The sequence below is a fragment of the Lathamus discolor genome, chromosome 3 (assembly GCF_037157495.1).
Source record: "Lathamus discolor isolate bLatDis1 chromosome 3, bLatDis1.hap1, whole genome shotgun sequence".
NCBI lineage: Eukaryota > Metazoa > Chordata > Aves > Psittaciformes > Psittacidae > Lathamus > Lathamus discolor.
In genome coordinates, this window is record NC_088886.1 from 12,463,701 (window position 1) to 12,473,889 (window position 10,189).

Consider the following 10,189-nt stretch of genomic DNA (forward strand, 5'->3'; position numbering starts at 1 on the left):
AGTGGATGGGGACAGGGGGCTTGTCCTTGCTAGGGGAGAGCATTGTCCACCCAGGTGCGAGGGAGTGCTTGTCCATGGCACAGTGAAGACAGCCAGTTTTGCCCATGTGCCCTGGGTACCTCACCCTAGCTGGGGCCGGGTACTTTACGTAGCAGAATCCCCCATTGCTGGGCAAGCTGGAGAGATCCCCATGGTGTGTGTGTGGTGGTGGGCTCTGCCAGCCCCCTGTAGGTAACAGGCAGTGCTGTCCCCCTCCCCACATCCCACTGGATGCAGGACCTGCCCCATCTCATGGTGATTGCCCCCAGCCCGGCTCCACGAACCCCACGAACTTTTCAAACTTTTATTAAATACAAAACCCCCGGTCTCTGCGACCGAACGCTGCATTCAACGTACGCTGAAAAAAAGGGTCAGACATTCAAATGTACAAAAGTCGCCGGTGCCCCCCTGCCCTGGCGTGCTGCCCCGCTCCCAGCCCCACTGCTCCTGGCCCCCCGCGGGGTGTGGGGGACTGCCGGGGCTCTCAGTCCCATGGAGGGGCACAGGGCACCTGCCCTGCATGGCCCCGACCTCTCCTGCCTGCAGCCCCCCTGCCCCAAGGAAGGGGGAAGCCAGAAAAGGGGGAGACTCCAATAGTCTCCAAACTGCCTGTGGGACACTTGCTGCTGCAGGGCAACCCCCTCCTGGTGCCAGCCCACACCAAGAGGGGTTGAAATGAGCCCCATTCCCACCCCCCAAGTGGGGAGGGCAGGCGCAGGCAGGGGCTGCATGCACACAGCATCTGCCTTGGGGGCGAGGGGATGGGATACGGCTGCCAGCCCCCAGCCCTGGGTAAACTGAGGCACAGCGAGGGGCATTCGCTAACCAGAGGTCTCTGTTTGGCAGAGCCGAGACAGGGCCCGGCTCTAAGCACCAGACTAAAGCAGAGGAAGACAGCGAGCCATGTCTGCATGCCCAACAGGGCAGCAACCTCACCCTGATCCTGCCTGCTCAGGGGGGCCTGGGCTGCTCCCACCCCTGGCTGGGGCAGCAGCGGCTCCAGCACTGCCGAAGGGGGAAGCCTGCACCCCACTTCTCACAGTGCTGGTGGGGACTCCCCCCGCATTCCCAGAGCAGCGGGATCTCACCCTCCAGCCCAGTGTGCAGGCAGGAGCTGGCATGGGGAGGGGGCTCCTCACCAGTGCTGGGGCTGCCCCTCCCTCTGTGCCAAGGGGTGGCCAATCTCGTCCACCAACACAGTGAGTATGGGGTGGGGGTCCTGCAAACACACTCGTGGGGATGGGGGGGACAGAGAAGTCCTGGGGAGCGAGGGGCCGGCTGGGAGGCAGCCGTCTCCAGAAGGCAGCAGAGTAGGGAGAAAACATCCCTGTCCAGTCCTGGCTCTCGAGCCGGGGCAAAACCCACCTTGCCCAGCCAGCCCAGACACAGAGCCAGGTCCCCGTGGCTCTGCCAGTGGCACAAGCACTAGCCCCGGGCCAGGCGGGGGGGTGGCCTGCCGATCTCCACTGTGATGTTGGTGTACATGGGCTGGCGTGAGACCTCCACCAGCCGGTACTGCAGCGAGCTGATCCCGTCCCGCTTCATCGTCATTTTGGTGTTCTGGATCTTGGTGAATCTGGTAGAAAGGGGAGCAGGATGAGGGGGGGACATAGCTTCCATAGTGCCAGTGGTGCTGGACATCCATGGCAGTGATCAGAGCAGGAAAGCTGGTGTCTGGAGGCAGCCCAGTGATCACTTGGCACCTAGGCTGCCCCAGCCCCTGCAGCTCACTCACCTCTGCGGGTTGGGCTCATTGTGTTTGTCCCGTTCATGCTTGATCATGCGGTACCTCCCAATGCGGATGTCGGGCCTCGACACCTTCATGCCATTCAGGGAGATGCTGAGGGGTGGAAGCAGGAAGGGATCAGAGTGTGAGCACCAGGGTGTGACATTCCAAAGCCCAGAGGCCTTCAGGGATTAGCCCCCAGACCAAATAAACCTATGCCTGTTTAAAAAGCGCTGTGCCAAGGCAAGATCATAGAATGACAGAACGGTTTGGGTTGGAAAGGACCTTACGATCATCTAGTTCTAACCCCCTGCCATGGGCAGGGACACCTCACACTAGACCATGTCACCCAAGGCTCTGTCCAACCTGGCCTTGAACAATGCTAGGGATGGAGCATTTACCACGTCTTTGGGTAACCCATTCCAGCGCCTCACCACCCTCACAGTAAAGAACTTCTTCCTTATATCTAACCTGAACTTCCCCTATTTAAGTTTAAACCCGTTACCCCTCGTGAGCCAGTGGCACGACCGAGGGTGCTGCGTGCCCCACGGCAGAGTATGCCCAAAGCACTGCTCCTGCCCGGCAACCTCCATCTCCATCAGCCGGCAGCTGCGGTCAGCCAGCACCAAGCACACATCACCATTCATCCCCCCTTCTGCAGCCCCTGCTCTTTACATTCTCCAAATGCCGGTGCCCGGCCCTTCCCTTGGGGCCCTCTCTACATGTTAAGGGCAGCCTGAAGCTCTCCCAAGAGCTCCACACGCTGCCTGTTCACCACCCCAAGCCCACCATGGATGTAAACTGCAACCATGTCACCCTGCCCACAGCAACTGCAACTGTGCCAGCCTGCATACAGCAACTGCAACTGTGCCAGCCTGTACACAGCACCTAAAAGGGGTGGATTGCTTGACCAGCCATTATGGTTGTGCACCACCAGCCACACACTGCTACCCTGGGCAGTGCCACAGAACAGTAGAAGAGGCAGCAGCGGTGTGGACGAGGGTTCTGCTCTGGCTCATCATGCAGCTGTGCTGCAGCCTGCCGGCTGCTGGCAGAAATGCCTGTTTGGCTGCTGCACAGCCACCATTGAGACACTTCCAAGTTTTGCTTCCCAGCCCTGGATGCTTCCAAGTTTAGTGTTCCGGCCGTGGCCTGGAGCAGAGCCCGCAGGTACACTGCCCCACTGGCACAGCTCATAGCATGACAGCCCCAGCACGCTGCGGGATTCAGCTGCAAGGAAGGTGCATACCAACATCCTGGAAAGAGACAGCTCAATCCCTGGGGATCACCAAGCCTCAAGTTGGACAGTAATTAAATCCCTCCCTGCCTCCTCCCCCTGGGAGAAGAGAAGGCTCAAGAGGGAATCTTACTGCTCTCTACAACTACCTGAAAGGAGACTGTAGTGAGGAGGGGGTCGGTCTCTTATCCCAGGTAACAAGTGATAGGACAAGAGGTAACAGCTTCAAGCTGCATCAGGGAGGTTAGACTGGATATTAGGAAAAGTTCTGTCACCAAAAGGCATTGGAAGAGGCTGGCCAGGGCAGTGGTGGAATCACCGTCCCTGGAAGTGTTCAAAAACCATGTAGATGAGACCCTCAGTGACACAGTTTAGTGATGGACTTGGCAGTGCTGGGGTAATCACTGGACTTGATCTTAAAGATCTTTTCCAACCCAGCTGACTCTATTATTCTATGTGGCATGCCCTGTGCACGTCCTGCACAAAACCAGGAGCCCCAGCACTGGTAAAGGTACCAGGTCAGTGCTCGCAGGAAGACCCCAGCACACCCCAACCAGCTGCTGCTGGCGATGGTTTGGCACCTACCGGTTAAAGATGTCATCATCTTCTCCTCCCCAGCCCCAATACTCATTGGGAAAGCCATTGATCTTCAGGAACTGGGACTTGCTCAGGCCAGAGACGCCACCAAAGTAGCCAGCGTAGGGCAGCCTGCAGGTTGAGAGCAAACAGGTCAGGCCCAGGGACAGGCAAGGATGGGAGTCAGCCCCATAGGGACCCGCAAGTACAAGCAATAGCCCTCTTCTGTGTCACCCTCCCATCCAGGGCTCTGTGCTCTCTCCCATCCCACATCCACAATTCAAGCCAGCAACCCCATGCGGGCCCAGGTGAGAAACTGAGGTTGGTGGCCCCAGTGTCACCCCAGTGAAGCCACTCCAGCCCTGGCTGTGTGGAAACACCCCAGGCTTCAGTTCACCCACCTGAACCCAAACTTGTCCATGCCAACGGCAAAGTGCCGCGGCTGCTCATAGCAGCGATAGAGGTTACGGTCGTCCATGGGGATGAGGTCCACGTCGCTGAAAATGAAGCAATCGTACTCCTCATCATCCTTGAGTGCCTCCAGGAAGCCCACATTCAGCAGCTTGGCCCGGTTGAAGGTGTCCTCGCCGAACTGCAGGGCAGAGATCAGCAATGCCCGCCTGCCCACCCCATCCCCAACACCTCCTCACCCCTGCCCATCTCACCTGGTTGATGATGTAGATGCCATAAGCCACCTTCTGCCGGCGCAGGATGGGGTGCAGGTAATGCAGCCAGTACTTGAGGTGGTGCTCGCGGTGCCGGAATGGGATGAGGATGGCCACCTTCTGCCGGGGTAGGCAGTCCGGGGGGGTGTACTTGCCACCCAGGCGCACGTCGGGGTTCTCCCGCTGCACCCGCTCCATGGTCATGGGAGAGCTGAACTCGATGAGCAGGCGCCCGACTGCAAGAGGGAGGGCAGGGTGATGCCCGCAGGACAGGATTTGGTCAGGGTCATGGTCACCCACCGCTCCCAGCCAGGCTGGCAGAGCAAGCAGTGAGGGGGACCTGCAAGGGGGACTGGCACTGCCGAGGGCAGATGATGCCCAAAACTCTTCCCAAATGGGGACAGAGAGACTGGAGACACCACTAAGAAAACTGGACACCTGGTACCAGTTCCAGGGTTTCTCCACTATTCCACCCTTGAGACCAGGCAGAAGCCACGTCCAGGGCCCATGGGACAAGGATGTCATCCATGGGTACCCACCCCAGACCCATAGAATCACAAAATAGTTAGGGTTGGAAAGGACCTTAAGATCATCCAGTTCCAAGCCGCTGCCATGGGCAGGGACACCTCACACTAAACCACGTCACCCAAGGCTCTGTCCAACCTGGCCTTGAACATGCTTGACGAAAATGTCCAACTCTCTGATGACGCTCACCCCACGTCTCACCTAAGCCGGGAGGTGTCTCCTGGCAGGGCTGCAAGGGCTTCTCAGTGGCAGAGTGGTTGGTGCTGGGCTTGGTGCTGGGGGACAGGGCCTCAGCACCGGCCGGCCCGTAGCTGGGGACGGTGCCATTGGGGCGGGAGGAGTTGGAGAAGGGGTGTGCGCGCGAGGCGTTCCTGGCATTGAAGCGGCTGAAGAAGTCCAGGTGCTGCGCGTAGACGTCGAAGTAGAGGATCATGATGATAACGAAGTGGAGCAGGCAGAGCAGCAGCACGGCCTTGCAAATCCTTTCCAGGGTCACACCCAAGAGCAGCCTGGTCATCTTCCGGGCACGGGCAGGCGGACATGTGCGCTTAGCGGGGCAGGGGGCCGGCTCCAGCCACGGTCTCGATCCTGCTGAGACATCCCATGCTCAGGACACTGCCAGCCTGAACAGCACTGAGACAGCGGGACCTGACCTGCATCAGCACCTGATGCAGAGGTGATGGGCAAGTCAGTATGCCAAAAAACACCCTGGCTGAGTACTGCACTTGGACCTCTGCTCTAAAGGCTCAGCCATGAAGACACAAGAGGCCCCCAGCCCTACACAGCAAGCCCCGTTTCTGCTTTCCAAGGCTCAGTCCAAGCCAGACCCACTCCCCATTCCCATCAACACCGTGCAGGGGACAGGGACATTCTCACAAGCACCTTAAAGAGCCTCCATGGAGACTGGGCCCTTGGAGAGGGTCATGCTCTCCAAAAATGCAGCCAGCTGGGATGGCCCGAGGGCACTCCCACCAGCTACCCCTTTCCAAGGCACTCCATTTCCCTGCTCTCCATCCCGTCCCCACCCTGAAGTGCTGCACCCCAGCAAAAGCACCAAAGTGGGCCTGACAATGAGTGCCATGCCTGCAGGGCACCCAGTGGGATAAGCAGCTGTGGGGCAGACACTGAACTGAGCCAGGGGGGTGTCTCAGTTTATGTCCAGGGGGTTCCAGCTTACAGCCAGCAGTGCAGGTCCTCTCTCCTCCTGCTGCTGGTGGGAATGCCCCTGGGCTGCTGGGAGCCGCTGGGAGCCAGGGTCCCCTTATCTCCCACATGACAACTGGAGCTGTGCCAGAGCCCTGCTGGGAAGGCAGCCCAGAGAGTCACCGGAGAGCCCTGGCCGAGCCAAACCGCCCGTCCCTTCCCAGCCCTGCCACTGCTGGGAGCGCAGCATGGCCATGCACCCCAGTTCCTGCCCTGGCTCCCGTCCCAGTCTCTGCTCTCAGAACCGCTAGAACAGGGCAAGGCGACCCCGCAAGGGACAGGCACAGGGGTTCACAAGGCCATGGGGGTCCTGGGACAGGCCAGTGCTGCTGCAGGGATGCCGGTGGGATCCTGACAGACAAGGATCTGTAGCAGGACCCCCATTAGGAGTGCAGCTAGGACCTGAGGGTGCTGGCAACCAGCCGGGGTCTGGGACCAGCCCACAGGCAGCTGCCAGTCCTGGCCAGTGGGGCCTCCCTGGGGAGCTGCAGGGCACCCGGCCAGCACCGACTGGCTGGGAATGGGGATGGGAGCTGAGGTGTGAAGTGCGATCCCCCACCCAGCCCAGCTCCGGCTGTACTCCCTGCCACAGGGCTGACCCCAGCAGGCAGCGGGGTGCTGGCAGGACCCCGTGGCAGGCAGGGAAGTGCTGGAAAAGGCTCCGCACCTAATGTCCCAACTGTGTCCATCCTCTGTTTCCGCAGGATGCAGAGTGGGGTCCCCACGGGCACAGCCATGCACATGCCAGCACCCCAACTCCTCATCCAGGTTTGTTCTAGAAAGCTGCCCTCTGAAGAAAAGCTGGCTTTGCTGTTATCTCCCAACCCTTTCCATGGTCACAGTGCTCTATCTACCCAGCACAGCCCTTGACACAGAGACCTGCGGGCCACAAACCCTCCCCAAAACCCCTGGCAGCAGGCAGCACATGGAGTAGCGGCATCTCAACAGCCAGGCGGGGAGGGTAAAAACACGAGCACGTTTTAGGGACCCTTTAGCAGGGCGGTCCACGAGGCGAGCAGAGAGCGGTGCTCGACGGGAACAAAAGCGAAGCGCTCCGTCGGCCGCAGGATGCCACCAACATGAGTGGGCTCAAAACCACCCGCGAGGCAAGGGGCTGTGAAACATGATGTCATCTCCCCCACACAGCATCTCCACAGGGTGCGAGAGGCTAAAAGCAACGTGGGGCTGTGGCGCTGGTCCCCAGGGGCTCACCCCGCTGTGGTGTGTACCATGGGGCTGGGATGCTCGTCCCTATGGGCTCCCTTTTCCCACAGGACAGCCCTAGGCTGGGAGAAGGGAGGCGCTGGGGGAGCCGACGGCGCCGGTGGCCACAAGCGGGGCAAAGGGGCACATTCGGCGCAGCCAACCCCTCCGCAGCTCTCCCAGTCCCCAGCACACACGCACGAACTGACTGAAACCCGAGGAACGACCACAAACGCGGCGCTTCCCCCCGCGCCGGGGCGCTGCCACCCACAAGTGACCGCGATCGCACCCCGCGGCTCTCAGCCCGGGCCTCCCCCACCCGGCCGGGCCTGTCCGCGCCGCTGCACTCACCGCGGCCTCGGGGCTGCCGCGCCGCGCCGCCCCGCGCCGGTCAGCGGCCCCCGCCGCCGCCTCCTTCTCTTCCTCTTTCTCCTCTTCCTCCTCCAGCCCCGGCCGCCGGCCCGCGGGCTCCCATGCCCGGGGCTGCGGGGGGGCCTTGCCGGCCGGGCCGCCGCTCCACCGAGAGCCGCAGGGAGACGGGGCCGCGCCCGCACGCCGGCTCCGCCCGCCGCCGCCGCCGCACCGGGCGGGGCCGCCGCCGCCGCCCGCCCTTCACTCAGGGACCGCGCTTCCGCCGGGCCGGAGCAACCCCGCGGGGCCCGGGACGCCGGGGGCACAGACCCCCCCCCTCCGCGGGATGCTCGATGCCCGCAGGCCTTGGGCCCAAGCGCGGCACCGGCACCCCCCGAGCGGCCCGGGCGCGGTGTCTCGGTGTTCCCGTCTCCCCTCCGGGAGGCACCCAGGCCCGTCCCGAGTGCCGGGTTCAGCGCCCGTCATGACCTATTTGTGCCTTCCCCCCCCGCCCCGTTCCATTGCTAGGAAACGCTGCGGATGCCACTCTCCCTACCACAACACCAACAAAAGATCTTGGGCTGGTCCCACCGCGAGTTCGGCCCAACAGGAGTAACTTCTGTGCCGCCCGCAGCCCGTCCCTTCTTGCCAGCAATCCGGTGGTATGGTGTGTACTGGTCAGCCCCGTCCCTTCTCCTTGTGCCTGTGTCAGGCCACTCACCACAGCAAGGGCTTGCCCCTTGCCCCCGCAGCCACTCCCTTAAGAAGACAACCTTACAGAGAGATTGGAGCAGCACCCACTCAACCCAGCCCTGCTGGCACGTGTCCAGCTTCTGCCTCCAGCTCTTGGTTCAGCTCTTCAGCAGGTGGCATTTCCCCACCAGTACTTCCATGTAGTCACCAAATCATCTTTCAACTCCTCCTGCTGATTCTCCTTAAATGAGACATGCAAGGTGCTGGAGCCCTGCTTAAGCTTTTTCTCCGTGCTTGGGCAGCACGCATTTAGCACACCCAGGTCCTAGAACTCAAAGGCATGGACCTAGAACAAGGGAGCACAGGGGATGCTCACCTCACCATGGGAGGCAGGCTGTGGGCTACCCCAGATGCCATGAGCCCTGCCCTGGTGGGTCTCATGCCCTCATAAGAGGCCCATGGGCAAGTCTGAGCCTGTTCTGGCTGTGATACACACAGGTGAGATTTGGAGGGCTCAAAAGCACCTCAGAGAGGGAGATTTCTGACAGTGGGTGGATTTCTATCAAGCCAAAGCAGGACAAGGCACGACCCATCCCTGAGAGACAAGTAGGTAAGCCTTTCAAGGCAGCTCGTAACCATTAAGATGATTAACCCATACAGCAGCTTTATACCACCAGCACAGGCACCTCCTTCCTGAAGGTGAGCCTGGTGTGGGTCTGATGAGATTGCAGCTCCCAGGGCCTTCAGGTGTCCCTGGCCTGCAGCAGCAGCAATGCTAGAGGATGAGGGTACAGGCCCTGCATGGGACAAGCAAAACACCCAACACCCTTTCTTCTGAGCAGGCAGGGCCCAGCTTATGTCCCTGCCATTATGTGGGGCACATGGAGGTGCTGTCACAGCCTCCCGCCCTAGAGGACAGCCAGCAGGAGCAGTGCTCTGGTTTGCCCCAGCAGTCTTCCCCACACGCAGGGCTGAAACACACTGCTATCCCGAAACATGCAGGACAACGTGGAGCAGAGCCAGCAGACCTCAGAGAGGTCATGCTGTCCTAACCCAAGGGCAAGAATCAGCAGGCGTGAGCAAACCCTTCCATGGCCCCAGCCTTTCACATCCAGGTGGGAAAAGAGATGGGCAGCTCCAGGTACATATCCATTCTGCGGCAGCACTCACAGCACCGAGGATCAATGCCTCCCCTGCAAAGGTGTTCTGGCAGCACAGCAGGATGAGGGCTTGCGCTGGATACAGCAGACTGCAGACGCATCCGCTCCAGGCTCTCTGCAGAGCGGAGGCAGGAGGACCTTGTTCTTCCCTTCCCCCAAGCAGCAGATAAGCTGCAGGCCCAGCTCTCCACAGCCACTTCCTCATGCTGTACTCACTGCAGTCAGGGAGAGGGAAGCAGAGGAGCAGAAAGCATCCCCACCCCAGGACCTCGGTGCCAAGGGCCCCCCCAGGATAGAGAGGCACAGCAGAATGGGGAGCCCGGGCACCCAGCAGCACCCAGCCAGCAGTCACATGAGGGAGCTGCTGGCTGGAGGACAGCCTTGGAAGGGGTAAGATCTTTGCTCCTCTGCCCTTCTGGTGCTCCCAAGCTACACAATGGGGCTATGGACACTGTGTGCTAAATTACCTGGATGGGAGCCAGAAGGCCAAACCAGATTGTGCCTTGTGTGGGGCAGTGCCAGTGCTGGTAGGAGCCTGGCAGAAGCAGCATGGAGCTGCCCGATGCCTGCTCCAGCAGCCTCCTACCTGCTCTGGGCAGCAAAGCAGAGCTTTCCCACAAAGCAGAGCTCCCACAGCCCAGAGAGGGCCGAGCAGGCAGCAGGGTTAACCCCACACAGGGAGAGCACCACCAGGCACCTGGAGCAGAGCAGGGACTCTGCCAGAGGGGAACCTTGAGCAGGACAGCCTGAATCAGCACTTGCTCCCTGTAAGCCTCCCAGGTGTGCACAGGGCAGAGGAGGAGCTGCATCC

The 10,189-nt window shown here is 61.0% G+C and overlaps 1 protein-coding gene across 1 annotated transcript; it reads right to left on the bottom strand.

Annotated features, from left to right (window-relative positions):
- Positions 1–329: 329 nt before the first annotated feature.
- On the bottom strand, positions 330–7,758 carry B4GALT2 (beta-1,4-galactosyltransferase 2). Its single transcript, XM_065673543.1, has 7 exons — positions 7,526–7,758; positions 4,970–5,356; positions 4,244–4,479; positions 3,980–4,170; positions 3,588–3,710; positions 1,775–1,879; positions 330–1,615 (listed from the first exon to the last, which is right to left on the bottom strand). Exons 2-7 carry the CDS (start codon positions 5,283–5,285, stop codon positions 1,465–1,467), a joined length of 1,122 nt encoding a protein of 373 aa, XP_065529615.1. The 5' UTR covers positions 5,286–5,356; positions 7,526–7,758; the 3' UTR covers positions 330–1,464.
- Between the last annotated feature and the right edge of the window lie 2,431 nt (positions 7,759–10,189).

Coding starts and splice junctions, on each gene's coding strand:
- B4GALT2 (XM_065673543.1), bottom strand. CDS start 5,285: ATGACCAGGCTGCTCTTGGGTGTGACCCTGGAAAGGATTTGCAAGGCC. Junction 4,171..4,243: donor GCATCTACATCATCAACCAG/GTGAGATGGGCA, acceptor TCTGCCCTGCAG/TTCGGCGAGGACACCTTCAA. Junction 1,616..1,774: donor AATGAGCCCAACCCGCAGAG/GTGAGTGAGCTG, acceptor CCTTTCTACCAG/ATTCACCAAGATCCAGAACA.